General features: G+C 47.6%; 1 protein-coding gene across 1 annotated transcript in view; it reads left to right on the top strand.

Moving 5' to 3' along the window:
* Positions 1-7,199: 7,199 nt before the first annotated feature.
* Positions 7,200-19,465, top strand: part of iqgap1 (IQ motif containing GTPase activating protein 1) — a 140,305-nt gene continuing 128,039 nt past the window's right edge. The window contains 2 exon segments of the mRNA XM_080216240.1: positions 7,200-7,358; positions 15,628-15,727. Of these exon segments, the coding sequence (XP_080072366.1) occupies positions 7,304-7,358; positions 15,628-15,727 (155 nt within the window). The 5' untranslated portion in view covers positions 7,200-7,303.

The raw sequence follows: 19,465 nt of genomic DNA, 5'->3' as shown, positions 1-19,465 counted from the left end.
AAATGAGATCAAGCCTTGGAAGAGAAGCTATGCCTGCTCCAATCAACTTGCATCATGTAGATCAAGCCTAAGACAGGAGATGGGAGCTCTGTCTTGTCAGCTTGGATCGGAAATGTCTCAACTTGTTGAGACTCTGAATTGGACATGATTTGATTGAATTGGAACAAAAACATTAAAAAAGATAATTCTTCATGGTGTGTTTTTTTTGTTCATATAGCACAGGTTACAGGTGGTATAATGTAAGTATTATGGGTAGTATTATGTGAGTACTTGATAGATAGAAGCAGTCTGTCTCCAGTACAGCAGGGGGTCTGGGGCAAGAGGCCTTTGATTGAAAGTTAAAATGTAAGAGAATAGAAGCGAGAATAGGAGATGCACCTTCACACAAAGATTTGTGACGTTGTGAAGTTCACTTCTATACACAAGAAACATTGTAGGTCGGCACGGTGACACAGTGGTTAGCACTGCTGCCCCGTAGCGCCAAGGACCCGGGTTCAATTCTGGCTTCGGGTGACTGTGTAGAGTTTGTACGTGCTCCCCGTGTGCTTGGGTTTCCTCCGGGCGCTCCAGTTTCCTCCAAAGATTTGCGGATCAAGTTAATTGGACATGTAAGTTACCCAAGGAGATTAGCAGGATAAATACATGGGTTTAAGATGAGAGCGCCTGATAAGGATTCTTGCTGGTGCATGCTTGATGGGGTCAAATGGCCACCTTCTGCTCCGTAATGGTTCTATGATTGACAATTTGATTGGTTAGGGGGTGAAGGAATATGGGGACAGATAACCCCAGATAAATGTATTAAGGGTTCTTTGCTCACTCACATGGAGAATAAAAGCTGGCATAGGCTGCTGGCCTGTGTCAATGTTGCAGCTTCTGTGTGTACATGGGTTAAGTTAAAATCAGCCCGAGCATCAGGGAGGCAATTTCCTAATTGTATTACAGCTAGGCTGTTCATCCAGAAACTCAGCTGGGGGACCCGGGTTCAAATCCCACCACGGCAGATGGTGAAATTTGAACTCAGTAAAAAATATCTGGAATTAAGAATGTACTGACGACCATGAAAATATTGTCGATTGTGAGAAAAACCCATCTGGTTCACTAATGTCCCTTTAGGGAAGGAAATCTGCCATTCTTACCTGGTCTGGCCTACATGTGACTCCAGAGACACAGCAATGTGGTTGACTCGCAACTGCCCTCCAAGGGCAGCTAGGGATGGGCAATAAATGCTGGCCAGCCAGCGAAGCCCATGTCCCACAAAAAGGCCTATTTGATTGCAGGGGACGTTACAGCTGAGTCTGCACTGACTTTCTTCCAGCTGTAGATGGCAAGCTAAGGCCGACTGTGCCAATTGTATGATGCATTGACTCAACAGAACCACTGAGGGGAGCTGTCCTCCACAGATCAGCATTTTATAACAACAACTGCAACTATTATTTAGATGGCATTCTTTCTGGTTGTATCACAGCTTGGCATGACTCTTGCTCTGCCCAAGACCACAAGGAACTACAAAAGGTTGTGGCTGTAACCCAATCCATCACACAAACCAGCCTCCCATCCATTGACTCTGTCTACACTTCCCACTGCCTCGGCAAAGCAGCCAGAATAATTAAGGACCCCACGCACCCCGGACCTTCTCTCTTCCACCTTCTTCCATCGGGAAAAAGATACAAAAGTCTGAGGTCACGTACCAATCTGCTCAAGAACAGCTTCTTCCCTGCTGCCATTAGACTCTTGAATGGATCTATCTTGCAATGAGTTGATCTTTCTCTACACCCTAGCTATGACTGTAACACTACATTCTGTGCACTCTCATTTCCTTCTCTAAAAAGACGTGCTGGTTAGGCGCACTGGCCATGCTAAATTCTCCCTCAGTGTACCTGAACAGATGCTGGAGTGAGGCAACTAGGGGATTTTCATAGTAACTTCATTGCAGTGTTAACGTAAGCTGACTTGTAACTAATAAATAAATAATAAACTTTTAAGTATCTTTCAGTTCAGCTGAAGTCATGGTTTTCCCATCCCATCACCGGGGAACGCACAGCGGAGATCGACTTCAGCAGCCCAGAAGGTCCTGCCAGTGTGATGGCACAGTGGTTAGTGCTACTGCCTTACAGCGCCAGGGACCGGAGTTCAATTCCCAGCTTGGGTCACTGCCTGTGTAGAGTTTGTACATTCTCCCCGTGTCTGCGAAGGTTTCTACCGTTTGCTCCTGATTCCTCCCACAGTCTGAAAGACATGCTGGTCAGGGTGCATTGAACTAGGGGAATTTCACAGTAACTTCATTACAGTGTGAATGTAAGCCTACTTGTGACTAATAAATGAATAAACTTGTCTTTAAGGACCAGAAAATCCTATCCCAAGATCAATCAGTCTCAGATATATAACTACTGCTATCACACAGTTGGATTCATATGTGAAGTACTAATAATATAATTGAATTAAAACAAGATTTCCCTGCCCCTTCCCCCACACCTGTCGGGTTTTTTTTGTTCATTCTGGGACACGAGCGTTGCTGGCTGGCCAGCCAACATTCATTGCCCATCCCAAGTTATCCTTTGCTCGGCCATTTCAGAAGGCAGTTGAGAGTCAACCGCATGGTAGGTTCTTGCATAAAGTTAAATCTCATGGCATCCAGGGTGAGGTATCTAAATGGATACAAAATTGGTTTCTTGACAGAAGCCAGAGTTTGTAGAGGGTTGTTTTCAAACTGGAGGCCTGTGACCAGCGGTGTGCCTCAGGGGTCAGTGCTGGGCCCACTGTTATTTGTCATTTATATTAATGATTTGGATGAGAATATAGGGAGCATGGTTAGTTGCAGATGACACCAAGATTGGTGGCATAGTGGGCAGTGAAGAAAGTTATCTCCAATTGCAATGGGATCATGATCCATTGGGCCAGTGGGCTGACGAATGGCAGATGGAGTTTAATTTAGACAAATGTGAGGTGATGCATTTTGGTCGGTTGAACCAGGGCAGGACTTACTCAGTTTATGGTAGGGCGCTGGGGAGAGTAACAGAAAAAAGAAATCTAGGGGTACACGTTCATAGCTCCTTGAAAGTGGAGTCACAGGTGGACAGAGTGGTGAAGAAGGCATTCAGCATGCTTGGTTTCATCGGTCAGACATTGAATACAGGAGTTGGGACATCTTGAAGTTGTACAAGACATTGGTAAGGCCACACTTGGAATACTGTGTGCAATTCTGGTCATCCTATTATAGAAAGGATATTATTAGACTAGAAAGAGTACAGAAAAGATTTACTAGGATGCTACTAGGACTTGATGGATTGAGTTATGAGGAAAGGCCGAATAAACTGGGACTTATTTCTCTGGAGTGTAGGAGGCTGAGGGATGACTTACAGAGGTCTATAAGATAATGAGGGACATAGACAAGGTAGATAGTCAATATCTTTTCCCAAAGGTAGGGGAGTCTAAAACTAGAGGGCATAGGTTTAAGGTGAGAGGGGAGAGATACAAAGTGTTCAGGGGGCAATTTTTTCACACAGAGGGTGGTGAGTGTCTGGAATGAGCTGCCAGAGGTAGTAGTAGAGGTGGGTATAATTTTGTCTTTTAAAAAGCATTTAGATAGTTACATGGGTATAGAGGGATATGGGCCAAATGCAGGCAATTGGGACTAGCTTAGGGGTTTTAAAAAAAGGGCGGCATTGTCAAGTTGGGCTGAAGGGCCTGTTTCCATGCTGTAAACCTCAATGACTTATGATATTGTTGTGATTCTAGGGGCCAGACCAGCTAAGGAAGGCGGATTTCCTTCCTTAAAGGTCATTCGTTAACCAGCTAGTTCTACACAAGTCCCGACCACTGAATAAGCTAACCATGGGTATCAGGGAGAGAAGTGACCAGCTGAATGAGACAGCAAATTGCAATGCCATCAAATAGCCTTTAGAGTTGTTTCAATTTTGGAATAAATACTCTCCTTCAATGAGATAAAGTTCCACTGAAATAAATTCACATTGATCCCAAGCCCAGAATGACTCCTCTACGCAAGAGCAAGGGTGGTTGGGAGATGGGAGGAGGTAGAGCAATCACACACTTTAACATAGAGTTAATCAAAACAAAAGGGGCAATTTGTAACAGAAAGAAGCATCAGTTGGATCACAGGAGCAGAATAAAAAAGCAGTGAACGTAATTCAGCAGAACGCAGGACAGAGATTAAATGTTTGATTTCCTCTCTCTGTTTATCTTCCAACATCCCCCTCTCTCTGGAAAGAAGTCCGAAGGCGGTTTTGAGTCTGGCAGAATGCGTAAGACGCTGACTCATAACATCACGTCATTATCTTTTACAGCATGAAGGAGGATAGGAAATGGATAAAATTTCATGTCAAGTCATCAAAATAAACCAATTTATCGGTTTACACTTGATCTTATCTCACTGTGATGCCCACCAGTTTAGGGGAGACAGTGGAAGAGTGGTACTGTCACTGGCTTAGTAATTCAGAGGCCGAGCTGGTGGAATTTGAATTCAATTAATAAATCTGGAATATAAAGTTGTTCTCAGTAATGATGATCATCAAACCATCATTGAATACCTGGTTTATCTAGCCATTTAGGGAAGGAAATCTGTTGTCCTTATCTGGTCTGGCCTACATGTGACTCCAGTTCCACAGCAATGTGGTTGACTTGTGACTGAAATAGAGTCATTGAGGTTTACAGCAGGGAAACAGGCCCTTCAGCCCAACTTATCCATGCTGCCCCTTTTTTTAACCACTAAGCTCGTCCCAATTGCCTGCATTTGGCCCATATCTCTCTATACCCATCTTACCCATGTAACTGTCTGAATGCTTTTTAAAAGACAAAATTGTACCTGCCTCTACTACTACCTCTGGCAGCTAATTCCAGGCACTCGCCACCCACTGTGTGAAAAGATTGTCCCTCTGGACCCTTTTGTATCTCTCCCCTTTAACCTTAAACCTATGCCCTCTAGTTTTTGCCTCCTCTACCTTTGGGAAATTATATTGACTATATCGCTGATCAGTGTCCCTCATTACTTTACAGACCTCTATAAGATCACCCCCAAGTCTCCTACACTCCAGGGAATAGAAGTCTATACAGCTTCTCCTTATAACTCAAACCTGAACAAAACTGAAATGACATTTCAAATCATCACTCAGTTCAAGGACAAATAAGAATGGGCAGCAAATGCCTTGCCAGTGACACTCACATCCCATGAAAGAATTATTTTCTTTTACAGTCTGTCAGATCATATTATCCAGAGCCCACATGATGAGTCTCACTGTAAAATCCTCAGATTTTTAGCTAAATTTTGGACAGTAAAAGTATATTCCTCATTGGGATAGAGGAAATAATTTGCATTTACATGGTGCCATTAGTACCTTGTGAAATGCTGATCAGCCCGATGAATTACATTTTTATGAAATGTCATCCTGTTGTAATGTGAGCCAAGTGGCACAGACAGCAATGTAACCAGCAATGATTTAGCAACCAGGTCATCCAAAACTAAGGAGATTGTCATTGACTTCAAGAAGCGTCGAGGAGAACATGCCCCTGTCTGCATCAACGGGGATGAAGCAGAAATGGTTGAGAGCTTCAAGTTTTTAGGTGTCCAGATCACAACAACCTGTCCTGGTCCCCCCATGCCAACACTATAGTTAAGAAAGCCCACCAATGCCTCTACTTTCTCAGAAGACTAAGGAAATTTGGCATATCCGCTATGACTGTCACCAACTTTTTCAGATGCACCATTGAAAGCATTCTTTCTGGTTGTATCACAGCTTGGTATGGCTCCTGCTCTGCCCAAGAGTGCAAGAAACTACAAAAGATTGTGAATGTAGCCCAATCCATCGCGCAAACCCGCCTCCCATCTATTGACTCCATCTACAATTCCCGTTGCTTGGCAAAGCAGCCAGAACAATTAAGGACCCCACGCACCCTAGACATTCTCTCTTCCACCTTCTTCTGCTGCGAAAAAGATACAAAAGTCTGAGGCCACGTATCAACTGACTCAAGAACAGCTTCTTCCCTGCTGCTGTCAGACTTTTGAATGGACCTATCTTGCATTAAGTAGATCTTTCTCTACACCCTAGCTATGACTGTAACACTACATTCTGCACTCTCTCCTTTCCTTCTCTATGAAATTATGCTTTGAATGAAGAAACAATATTTTTCACTGTATACTAATACATGTGACAATAATAAAATAAAACTAAATCAAATCCATTTTCGTGATTTTGTTTGAGGGATACAATAAAAATACTGGACCCTGGGAGAATCATCTTTGAAATAATACCATGGGCCAATTAAAGTTCCTCTGAGAAAGACAGGATCTCCGTTTTAACCTATCATTCATACCATGTTACCTCTGACAGTGTTCCATCAACACTACCACTTATTCTGAGATGGTGATTTTTGCTGAACAATGTACGACAGGGAGTACAGCACAAATCAGGATTAACCATGACCTCACTGAATGGTGGAATAGACTCAAAGGGCTGAATAGCCTCCTCATCTTCCTGTGGAGTTGCACTGGGAGTGACAGTGCTGGGTTGTTTGCTCAAATCTTTGGACAGTGCAGGAGGTCATTAAGCCCATCCAGTCTAGAGCCTCGTTAGTGCAGTAGGCAGTGTGTCAGTCTCACAATCTGAAGGTTGTGAGTTTGAGCCTGACATGGGGCACTTATTTTAAACGTGATTGGTGCAGGATTGGAGGGCCAAAGGGCCTGTTCCTGAACTGTTCTGTCTTTGCTCTTTGTCCTGACTCTCTGACAGAGTATCTTACCCAGGCCCTCTCCCCTGTCCCCATTAGTCCATACATTTACCATGACTAATCCTACACATCTTGGGACAACTAAGAGGCAATTCAGCCTGGCCAATCCACCTGACCTACACATCTCTGGACTGTGGGAGGAAACTGGAGCATCTGGAGGAAACCCACACAGACATGGGGAGAAGGTGCGGACTCCGTGCTGTGAGGCAGCAGTGCTAACCACCTTGAGGCAACTTTCTGCTCAGAGGCAGAAGGGTTAGACACTCAGCTGCTGCTGCCCTAAGCGAAAGGGAACACAATAGATCTGGAGACGATATTGAAGAGGGTACACTTTGTATTGAGTCACTGAGGAAAGTGAAAGTATAGTCAGTGCAATACAAAGAGAGAGCAATAGAGGGAGTGTGAAAATGAGTGATCAGACTGAAGCTACACCCAGAAGTGGGAGAGGGAGGAAACTCTGACATCGGCTGAGGAACACTCAGCAGAAGACTGCACCGCCCACCCTGACTGAAAGCAGAGACTTCCCGTGTCTTTTGTCGGGGTTTAGAGGGGACAGGAGTTCAGGATGTCCACATCAGACGAAGTGGATGGACTGGGAGCAATCAGACCGCACTATGGCTGTGAGTATTGAGGCAGCTACACCTGGGGCAGGCAACTCAGATCGAAAGGGAAGGTTAGGGAAGGGTGAAATCAGGCGGGTAACTCATGTTCAAAAAATATGGTTTCAAATGGATCGTTGGAGAGAGTTGGCAGGGATTGTGTGTGTATCTGGGTGGGGGACCCTGTTCTCTGGGGTACAGTTTGAGAATTCCAGGCTGGGGGTATGTTTATAGACACTGGGCAGGAAGGGTTCACTTCTTGTCTACAAGAGTTCCTGTCGAGAACGCGAAGTTGACAGCCAATTTCCCATTGCTGCTGGTTTCCAGCCCTCACATGCTGGGATCTTGCTGTGTGTTTGTAGCCTCCCAAAAGGCGGGGAGGTTTTTGTTTGAGCAATATGAATATGAAAGTGTAGCAGCGGCCGGATGGGATTCTGACAGCACTGGGTCTGTGCGGCGAATGTTCCTCACGCTCAGAGCCCCGGGCTGGAAGGATTGCATCAGTGCGAATTCTCCGGCCCCTTCCCTCCCTCCACTCCCCTCTGCCCCCACCTCACCCTCTCCTCCTCTCTCCCCCTCCCCCCCTCTCCCCCCCTTCCCCCCATCTCCCCCCTTCCCCCCCTCCGTCCCATCTCCCCCCGTCCCCTCCCCCAATTCCCCCGTTCCCCCCCATTCCCCCCTCCCCCATTCCCCCCTCCCCCGTTCCCCTTCCCCCAATTCCCCCCCCACTCATTCCCCCCCCACTCATTCCCCCCATTCCCCCTCCCCCATTCCCCCCTCCCCCATTCCCCCTTCCCCCCTCCCCATTCCCCCCTCCCCATTCCCCCCTCCCCCCTCCCCATTCCTCCCCCCTCCCCCCCCTCCCCCATTCCTCCCCCCTCCCCCATTCCTCCCCCCATTCCTCCCCCCATTCCTCCCCCATTCCTCCCCCCTCCCCCATTCCTCCCCCCTCCCCCATTCCTCCCCCCATTCCTCCCCCCTCCCCCCTCCCCCATTCCTCCCCCCTCCCCCATTCCTCCCCCTCCCTCCTCCCCCCTCCCTCCCCCATTCCTCCCCCCTCCCCCATTCCTCCCCCCTCCCCCATTCCTCCCCCTATTCCTCCCCTCCCTGTTCCCCCCTCTCCCCCGTTCCCCCTCTCCCCTCCCGTTCCCCCTCTCCCCTCCCGTTCCCCCTCTCCCCCCCCCCGTTCCCCCTCCCCCCCCGTTCCCCCTCCCCCCCGTTCCCCCCCTCCCCCCTGTTCCCCCTCCCCCCCGTTCCCTCTCCCCCCGTTCCCCCTCTCCCCTCCCGTTCCCCCTCTCCCCTCCCGTTCCCCCTCCCCCCGTTCCCCCTCCCCCTCCCCCATTCCTCCCCCCCCTCCCCCATTCCTCCCCCCTCCCCCCCATTCCCATCCCCTCTCCCCCTCCCCCATTCCTCCCCCCTCCCCCCCATTCCCATCCCCTCTCCCCCTCCCCCTCTCTCTCCCCCCCTTCCCCCTCTCTCCCCCCCTTCCCTCTCCCCCTCCCCCCCTCTCCCCCCCCTCCCCCTCCCCCTCCCCTCTCCCCCCCCTCCCCTCTCCCCCCCCTCCCCTCTCCCCCCCCTCCCCTCTCCCCCCCCTCCCCTCTCCCCCCCTCCCCTCTCCCCCCCTCTCCCCTCTCCCCCCCCTCCCCCCTCTCCCCCCCCTCCCCTCTCCCCTCTCCCCCCCCTCCCCCTCCCCTCCCCCTCCCCTCCCCCTCTCCCCTCCCCTCCCCCTCTCCCCTCTCCCTCCCCTGTGTAACTGTGTTAATATAACTCTGAGGGGAGTGTCTGTCAGAGAGCCATGCTGTCACTCCCAGGTACAGCAGCTCCCACACACACTGCCCGAACAATCACTCCGGCAGATTAAACACACATCCTCAGGGACTGGCAGCTGGGTGAGGCTGTCTGATGGCGGGAAAGTAACTTCCGCTTTATAACTCCTTTATCCCCAGAGAGAGAGAGCGCCCAGGATAGAGAGACAGAGAGAAAGAGAGACTGGGATTGAGACAGAGAGAGAGAGAGACCAGGATAGAGAGACAGAGAGAGAGAGAGAGACCAGGATAGAGACAGAGAGAGAGAGAGAGACTGGGATTGAGACAGAGAGACTAGGATAGAGAGACAGAGAGAGAGCCCAGGATAGAGAGACAGAGAGAGAGAGACTAGGATAGAGAGACAGAGAGAGAGCCCAGGATAGAGAGACAGAGAGAGAGAGACTAGGATAGAGAGACAGAGAGAGAGCCCAGGATAGAGAGACAGAGAGAGAGAGACTAGGATTGAGACAGAGAGAGAGCCCAGGATTGAGAGAGAGCTCAGGATTTACAGATGTAGCCCCCAAGGATTGATGAGAGAGAGAGGGGGGCCAGGATTGAGAGAGAGAGAGGGACATTCCGGGATTGACAGGAGTCCCGGAGCTAATGAGAAAGACAGCCCAGTGAGCCCAAGAGACAGAGAGAGACTGTCCTCAGAGCAGGTACAGCAAAGGTCAGATATGGAATAAACTCCCTCCACACTTACTCTCAAATCTCCTTGAGTCCAGGAAATTCACTTTCCCCCACCCACAGCCTCTATTTCCCATGCGAGGCCTCTCTTCCTACACTTTTGGAACAGTGTTGAGATTACTCAAATTCATTTCCCACGGGTCAGTTCCAGTCATGAGATGAGACGGATTTCAATCCATTCCCAGGATGGAAGGCCACTCCTGGCTAGTGGATATCGAAGGTGGAATACCCGGAATTGCAGGGGAATGGGATCCTGGGCCTCTTGGTTATAACAAATGGGAGCAGAGGGTGAAACCTTGGCTGTGAGTAAATCCCCGTAGAGATAAACATCTTTTCATCTGTGAGTCTCTGATTGGCCTGTGTGACAGCAAGCAGAGTGTGAATGTGCCAGGAAACGGTTGCCATGGTAGAGGTGAGGGAGGATTTCCTTTTGGGTTACCAGGTCGGAGGTAAACTGAGTCCTGAAGCCTCTTGAGTTTTACCTTTGCTCCCCTGTCCCTATGCAGGATCTGATGTGGAGATGCCGGTGTTGGACTGGGGTAAACACAGTAAGAAGTCTCACAACACCAGGTTAAAGTCCAACCGGTTTATTTGGTAGTAAACGCCACTAGCATTCAGAGTGCTGCTCCTTCGTCAGAACTCCCCACTCACCTGACCAAGGGGCAAAACCCCGAAAGCTAGTGGCATTTACTACCAAATAAACCTGTTGGTCTTTAACCTGGTGTTGTGAGACTTCTTCCTATGCAGGATCTAGCAGTTGCCCACTCACCCCATTCAGCAGCCCCCACCTCTCCCACACACCTCCCCCCCCTCCATTCCCAGATCCACCCCCACATCACCAGTGACACTTCTTCATGAACATCAGAGAGCTATTTAACTGTGATGCTTTTCATTCTTGCTAAGTGTACACACCTGTCAGGGTTCACTGGCTAGCACAGGAGCAGGAAACCTGCCTCCCCTTAACCAGAGTGTTCTCATCCTATTTACTATCCATAAGGAGATCTACAAACAATGCAGGAGCCGGGCATACAAGCCCCTTTTCCAACCCTTGGATAAATTGGATTGATAAAACTGTCATGTATGCCTTACTGTTTAAATTGGCATAGAAAGATCCCAAGACCCAGGAAATATGGCAAAAGAAAGACAGGTAGACCTTGGATCACCAACAATTTTTTTATTTCTAGCTCCAAACAGCAAACAAAGTAAATTTGCCTCCAATTATTTCCCTGCTCTTCACCTTCCTCCCATTGCCATTCTATTTGGGTATGAAATGGTTAAAGATTAAGTGGCCTTTTCTATTTTGTGTAGAGGCTACATGTCACATTCCTCCAACATTCCGATCTACATGTACAGCTCCTGTGTTGTAGTGCCTTCAAGCATTGACAAATCAACATTACATAGCATTTTACACTCACAACTTAAAAATAATTGAGAAGGAATCCTGGTATCAGTAAAAGGAGACTTTCTCCCCTCTCTCTCCTGAAGTACTGAGGCTTATTGTGGTTATTCCATTGTCCCAACTGAAATCAGCCACCTCAGAACAGACCAGGCTGAACCAGGCTTTCAGTGTAGGTCACCACACACACAGCAGACAGCTATTGGCCACTGACAGGTGAGCATTGCCTTGGCAATAGGTTTATGAGTTTGAACAGCACCTGGGAGTGAGTTGGAACACGAGAGAGACCGGTCACCACTTGCACATTGATGCAGAATAATGATCCGTCTGCACTTCAACCGAGTTCCCCAGCCTCAGAGGAGGCCTACTCCCCTGCCCCACCCCATCCATTGCTCTTGTGTGAACCTTTTCAACTTCATAAACAAACCCTCCTTTGGGTCCATACCCTTTATAAATTGCATTAACTCTGTGGAGTTTGCATGTTCTGCCTGTGTCTGCGTGGGTTTCCTCCGGGTGCTCAGATTTCCTCCCGCACTCCAAAGATGTGTGGGTTAGGCAGGTTGGCCATGCTGAAATTGCCCCTTAGTGTCAGGAGAACCAGCAGGGTAAATATGGGGATGTTACAGGGATAGGGTCTGGGTGGGATTGTTGTCTGGCAGGCTTGATGGGCCAAATGGCCTACTGCTGCGCCGTAGGGATTCTATGAGTTCTGTTTTAAAATGCGAGGGCTGATCTTGGGAAAGCAGATGTGACAGCAAGATCAAAACAGAATGACCAGTTAATGTGTCCTTGGTTGGTATTGGTTGAGGGAGCCATGTTTGACAGGGAAGAAGGAAAATTCCCTGCTATTCAGGTAGTCTTACAGGATCTTCACCATTCACCTGAATAGTTGAACATGGCCTAAGTTGAAGTGACTCAGAAGAAAGGTGCGGCACCATATTTGGTTATCAGCAAGTTTTAGGGAACTAATTTTGCACTTCCTGTGTCGTCAGAACTCCATCCTCTTGCAACAAGATAATGTTGTGAGCAGAAAGCAAGCAACTCTGGTGAAACCACAAATCTCCAACATGGCAGCAAGCGTACGGTGTCCTTGCGATGTGTCCTGTGTCCTGATTCCTCAACCTGTGACCACACGAGGAACGCAGATCAATCTGCAAGGACAAACTGTAGATCAGTTTCCCCCCACAGATCAGAGTTCAGCCTGAACTCAGTCAGCCTCGCTTCAGGAGTGATGTGGTGATGTAGATCACGGGGAACTTTGGCCTGGAGTGGGGAAGTGTGACACACGTGCCCTCAAGTCTGACAGTCAAACCCCTCTAAAGCATTAGTGTGCAAGAAAAGGATAAGGAACATGTATGGGTTACATCAACTCTGGACTATCACAAATAGAGTGCTGTATCCCAGTACAAATCACGTATGTTTCTACGCTTGCCCTGTGCAGCATAATTTTTGAACTAAATACTGTAACTATTACTAATAGGGTGGCACGGTGACACAGTGGTTAGCACTGCTGCCTCACAGTGCCAGGGACCTGGGTTCGATTCCTGGCTTGGGTCACTGCCTGGGCGGAGTTTGCACCTTCTCCTCATGCCTGCATGGGTTTCCTCCGGGTGCTCCGGTTTCCTCCCACAGTCCGAAAGATGCACTGATTAGATTGATTGGCCGTGCTGAATTGTCAGGGAACTAGCAAGGTAAATACATGGGGCTACAGGGTTAGGGACTGGGTGGGATTGTGGCCGGTGCAGACTCAATGGGCCAAATGGCCTCCTGCTCCACTGTAGGAATTCCATGATTCTGTGAACTTTAAGGAATAAATTCTGGGGCTGTGGAGATGCCAGTGACAATGTCTCACTTATCTGAGCAATCAATCCCTCCCAACACCATCCTGTGAATAAAAAGAAACATTTACATTTATATAGCAACTTTTCACAACCTTAGAACATCCCAAAAGCGCTCTTTTTAAAATCATAGACTGCTACATTGCAGAAGGAGGCCATTTGGTCCATTGAGTCTGCACTGACCACAATTCCACCCAGGCCCTATCCCCATGCATTTACCCTAGCTAGCCCCCCGATACTAATGGGCAATTTAGCATGGCCAATCCACCTAACCTAACCATTTTACTCCATTCTTAAAGTTACAAAGCCAGCCTCAGAGTGGGCCAGGCAAATCCAAATCCATTCCCCGCTTGCTCCTAAAGCCAAATTCAAATTCCAGTTGAACCCAATTCGTTGCCCCCACTAGGGAGACAAAACAAGTTCCCAGCTGACAAGCTCAGACATTGCTGCCCCAGCTTGGGCTCGATCTAATGTTTGATCTTAGCCAAAAGGCCGAGAAACGGTAGCAACCAATGAGCTACTTCTGAAGTGTACACGTTGTTGTAGCCAATGAGCACTTGCTAATGAACTTACCTGTTTAATAAGCTCAGCTCAGTAAGTTCGAAGGTAATCTTCCCATTTTCAAGTGGTTAAAATGAGATTATCTTGGTGATGTGATTCTGTTCACAATTTGAGTTGGTTACCCAATGTGATTTCCTGTTTTCTTTGATAGCTAAATTGGTTATTTTGCTTTTTGGATTTGCCACCACTTAGAATGGGAATATTGTGGTGACATGAGCAGATTCATTATCTGTACTTGGTGAGGTGTACCTCTCACCCAGTGCGGAGGTGGGCCAGGGAGGAGAACCTTCTCGTCAACTTGCTCCTGAGCCTGGCAAAGTGTGCCATCTACAAGTCTAGGCAGTGGGCAACTGAAGGGGTCACCCAATGCAACTGCAGCTATATCTGCAGCTGGATGTCCTTGGAGAGGGAGCATGCGGTATCCTGTTAATGCCTTCCGTGCTCATTGGGCACCGCAGGGACTGGAATGCATTATTGCACCCTTTAATCACATTTTAATTTGATGTTAAATTTCCTTTTCGCTTTGTCTTTTGTTTCAAGCGGTTCCCCTCCTTTCGGAAGCTGCCCATTTTAATTTGACCCCTCGTTAATTTGAGTTACTTTATTTGGTTGGCCACAAAAATTGGTAAGGTGTACCTCTGCATTCTTCCATGAGAGAATCATCACTGGTGGATGTGATGGGGACTCACGGAATGCATTCGCTTGACTTCTACTTGGAGATTGTACCTGCACTGAGGCACGGGTGCCAGGAGCTAGCCACTACTTCACTCAAGGGTCTGCATGACTAAAATGAGAGAGGAGACCTTCACAAACTAACTCTGATGGCAATGCCTTTTATAGTTTAATAGTAAAATATTCTTACCATTGCCCAATCAGTAGAGAAAGATAGTGAGAGGCATGGTGGCACAGCGGTTAGCACTGCTGCCTCACAGCATCACGGATCCGGGTTCAATTCTTGGCTTGGGTCATTGTCTGTGTGGAGTCTGCACGTTCTTCCTGTGTCTGTGTGGGTTTCCTACGGGTGCTCCGGTTTCCTCCCACAGTCTGAAATGTGTGCTGGTTAGTTGTATTGGCCATGCTAAATTCTCCCTCAGTGTACCCAAAGAAGTGCCAGAGTGTGGCAACTAGGGGATTTTCACAGTAACTTCATTGCAGTGTTATTGTAAGCCTTACTTGTGACACTAATGAATAAGCAAGAGTAGGAGACTGCAAAATCTCACTATCTAGTAGCAACTACAACTGATAATAGCAAAACTGAATTCAAAATGTTGACATAGGAGGTTCACAAGAATGATCCCTGGAATGAAGAGCTTGTTGTATGAGGAATGATTGAGGACTCTGGGCCTGTACTTACATAGAACATAGAACACTACAGTACAAACAGGCCCTTCGGCCCACAATTTGCATCGATCATATCCCTACCTACCAGGCCTATCTATAACCCTCAATCCCATTAAATCCCTTGTACTCATCATGTACTTGTTGGAGTTTAGAAGGGTGAGGGGGGATCTTATTGAAACTTACAGGATACTGTGAGGCCTGGATAGAGTGGACGTGGAGAGGATGTTTCTACTAGCAGAAAAAACTAGAACCAGATGAGACAACCTTAGACTAAAGGGACGATCCTTTAAAACAGAGATGAGGAGGAATTTCTTCAGCCAGAGAGTGGTGAATCTGTGGAACTCTTTGCTGCAGAAGGCTGTGGAGGCCAGATCATTGTGTGTCTTTCAGACAGAGATAGATAGGTTCTTGATTAATAAGGGGATCAGGGGTTATGGGGAAAAGGCAGGAGAATGGGGATGGGAAAAATATCAGCCATGGTTGAATGGTGGTGCAGACTCAATGGGCCGAGTGGCCTAATTCTGCTCTTATGTCTTATGGTCTCATAATGCAACAGAAAAGCTTGACCAGAAATCATGGCAAGAGAAAGTCAGGATTGTGAAAAGGAAGTACTTTATGGGAGATTTTTAATGTTAAATAAATACTTTTCCATTGTTTTCCAGCTGTTTTGGATAATGAACGTCTTACGGCCGAGGAGATGGATGAACGGAGGCGGCAAAATATTGCCTATGAATACCTCTGTCACCTGGAGGAAGCTAAGCGGTAAGTCCCTTTCACAGAATTCCCCTTAAGGTCCCTTGCTGTCTTGTTACTGCCCATCGCAACCTGTTGTATTGGGCTGTGGATTCTCTGGCACTTCACATTATCCTGCTGGACAGATGCTTTTTAAGGGTAGGACAGGAAACAAGTCATCATTTGAAACAAAAGCTTCTGGAAATAGGAACCATCCACTCGACTCAATTAACCTTTGCTGCATCCTCAGCCCACTTCCCTCATTCTCCTGTTTGCACATTCTCCTCGTGTCTGCGTGGGTTTCCTCCGGGTGCTCCGGTTTCCTCCCACAGTCCAAAAATGTGCGGGTTAGGTTGATTGGCCATGCTAAGAAATTGCCCCTTAGTGTCCAGGGATGCGTAGGTTAGAGGGATTAGTGGGTATAATATGTAGGGATATGGGGGTAGGGCCTGGGTGGGATTGTGATTGGTGCAGACTCGATGGGCCGAAGGGCCTCTTTCTGCACTGTAGGGTTTCTATGATTCCATTTTCACCCCCAAAAACCTCCCTTCAGCCCTTTTATACTGTTGCAGGTGGAACACTGGGACACAAGTGGAACCTATTAATTTAGTTCTGAAAAGGAAAAGAGTGAGTGATGAGCTAATAGAGCTCTTTTTAAAATTATGAGATCATTTGAGAGGATAGACATAGAGAATCATAGAATCCTTACAGTGCTGAAGGATAGTCAGATGCTCTCTCCTAGGATAGAAAAGTCAAGTATGAGGGGACATAGGTTTAGGGTGCTTGGGGAAATGTTAGAGGAATTGCATGAGGCATGTTTCTTTTACACAGAGGGTGGTGAGTCTGGAGGTGGTGGGAGCAAGTACAATAGCAGCATTTAAGGGGCAAGTAGACAGAATTCTCTATTCTCTAGAATACATGAATAGGATGGGAATGGAAGGATACGGACTCCGTAAGTGCATACGGTTTTAGTTTAGGCAGGCACCATGATCGGAGCAGGCTTGGAGGGCCGAAGGACCTGTTCCTGTGCCATAGTTTTCTTTGTTCTTTGAGGCCATTTGGCCCATTGAGTCAGCATCGACAACTATCCCACCCAGGCCCTATCCCCATAACCCTACTTATTTACCCCATTAACCCCCTGACACTAAGGGGCAATTTAGCATGGCCAATCCACCTAACCTGCACGTCTTTGGAGTGTGGGAGGAAACCGGAGCACCCGGAGGAAACCCACGCAGACTCAGGGGAGAATGTGTAGACTCCACACAGACAGTGAGCCATGCTGGGAATCAAACCCAGATCCCTGGCAGTGTAAGGCAGCAGTGCTAACCACTGTGCCACTGTGCTGCCACAGTGTTCACTTGTGGGGGGAAAGCAAAAGTAAAAATTCTAAATATAAAATAGTCTCTTGTAAATTCAATGGGGAGTTCAGGTGGAAGCTTTTTACCCAGAGAATGTGGAACACGCTATCTAAAAGGAGTGGCTGAGCAAATATAGCTATCAAACGGGAGGTGTGAGAGAGAAGGAAATGGAAGAATACAGTGACACTGTTTGATGAAGGGAGGTGGGAGGCGGATTGTGTGAAGTATAAACACTGACATGAACCTGCTGTAAAAAGTCTGACAACACCAGGTTTTAGTCCAACCTATTTATTTGATAATATACTCACAAGCTTTCGAGGGGACTGCCTCTTCGTCAGGTGAATGGAGAGTTCACCTGACGAAGAGGCAGTCCCCTCGAAAGCTTGTGAGTATATTATCAAATAAATAGGTTGGACTGAAACCTGGTGTTGTCAGACTTTTTACTGTGTCTACGCCAGTCCAACGCCAGCATACCCACATCATGAACCTGCTGTGCCAGGCGACCTGTTTTCATACTTTACCTTCATTAGGAAAAGGTTACTGGGTTGTGAATAAGTTACAAAGGCAGTGAAGCAAGTCACACAGACTGCTTTCTGGAGAGAGAAAGGATTGAGGGACACTGGGGGGGGGGGGAGTGGGTTAGAGCTGGAAGAGAGAGGACTTTGGAGCCCTAACGTTAGGTTCTGCTCCAAAAGCTCACTGTTCTTAATTTGCAGAAACTGAAGTTGATTTTGCCTCGTTTGGGACAGATTAGGTTGGCAGCATTGAGTGAGTTTGTGGTGTATTTGTGTTATTTTCACCCTGTCCCCAATTACCACCCCACCCCCTTCCCCTCCCAACAGTGATTATTGATTTGATTTGAGTTATTATTAGAACATAGAACATAGAACATTACAGCGCAGAACAGGCCCTTCGGCCCACGATGTTGCGCCGACCAGTTACAAAAACAATGACCCACTAGCCTATACCAATCCCTTTTCGTCCATAAACCTATCCACGGATCTCTTAAATGCCCCCAAACTAGGCGCATTTACAACTGCAGCAGGCAGGGCATTCCAATCCCTCACCACCCTCTGGGTAAAGAACCTACCCCTGACATCCGTCCTGTAGCTACCCCCCCTTAATTTAAAGCCATGCCCCCTCGTGCTAGCTTTCTCCATCCGAGGAAAAAGGCTATCACTATCCACCCTATCTAAACCTCTAATCATCTTATATGTTTCAATAAGATCCCCTCTTAGCCGCCTTCTTTCCAACGAAAACAACCCTAAATCCCTCAGTCTCTCCTCATAGGACCTCCCCACCATACCAGGCAACATCCTAGTAAACCTCCTCTGCACCCTCTCCAAAGCCTCCACATCCTTCTTGTAATGTGGGGACCAGAACTGCACACAGTACTCCAAGTGCGGCCGCACCAGAGTAGTGTACAGTTGCAACATGACGCTGCGACTCCTAAATTCAATCCCCCTACCAATAAACGCCAAGACACCGTACGCCTTCTTAACAACCTTATCTACTTGATTCCCAACTTTCAGGGATCTATGTACACATACACCTAGATCCCTCTGTTCATCCACACTATTCAAAGTCCTCCCGTTAGCCCTATACTCGACACATCTGTTGCTCCTACCAAAGTGAATTACCTCACACTTCTCCGCATTAAATTCCATCCGCCACCTCTTGGCCCAGCTCTGCAACCTATCTAAGTCTCCCTGCAGACTATGACACCCTTCCTCACAATCTACCACACCTCCGACTTTGGTGTCGTCAGCAAATTTACTAATCCACCCAACTATACCCTCATCCAGATCATTAATAAAGATTACAAACAACAGTGGCCCCAAAACAGATCCCTGAGGCACACCACGCGTAACCGAACTCCATGATGAATATTTACCATCAACCACCACCCTCTGTCTCCTATCTGATAGCCAATTCCTGATCCAACTTCTTAGATTACCCACAATCCCATACATCTGCATTTTCTGCAGAAGCCTACCATGGTGAACCTTATCGAACGCCTTACTAAAATCCATATATACCACGTCAACTGCCTTGCCCCCATCCACCTCTTTGGTCACCTTCTCAAAAAACTCAATAAGGTTAGTAAGGCACGACCTACCCGCTACAAAAACCATGCTGACTATTTCTAATCAATTCATTACACTCCAAATAACTATAAATCCTATCCCTAATAATTTTTTCTAAAACCTTGCCCACAACAGAAGTAAGACTCACCGGTCTATAATTCCCGGCAAAGTCTCTGTCCCCCTTCTTAAACAATGGGACAACATTCGCTATCCTCCAATCCTCCGGGACTACACCAGAGACCAATGACGACCTGAAGATCAGAGCCAGAGGCTCTGCAATCACCTCTCTAGCCTCCCAGAGAATCCTAGGGTAGATCCCATCC

The sequence above is a fragment of the Carcharhinus amblyrhynchos genome, chromosome 32 (assembly GCF_965287045.1).
Source record: "Carcharhinus amblyrhynchos chromosome 32, sCarAmb.v2.hapA, whole genome shotgun sequence".
In the NCBI taxonomy this organism is placed as follows: Eukaryota; Metazoa; Chordata; class Chondrichthyes; order Carcharhiniformes; family Carcharhinidae; genus Carcharhinus; species Carcharhinus amblyrhynchos.
This window is presented reverse-complemented; position numbering and strand designations above follow the sequence as displayed.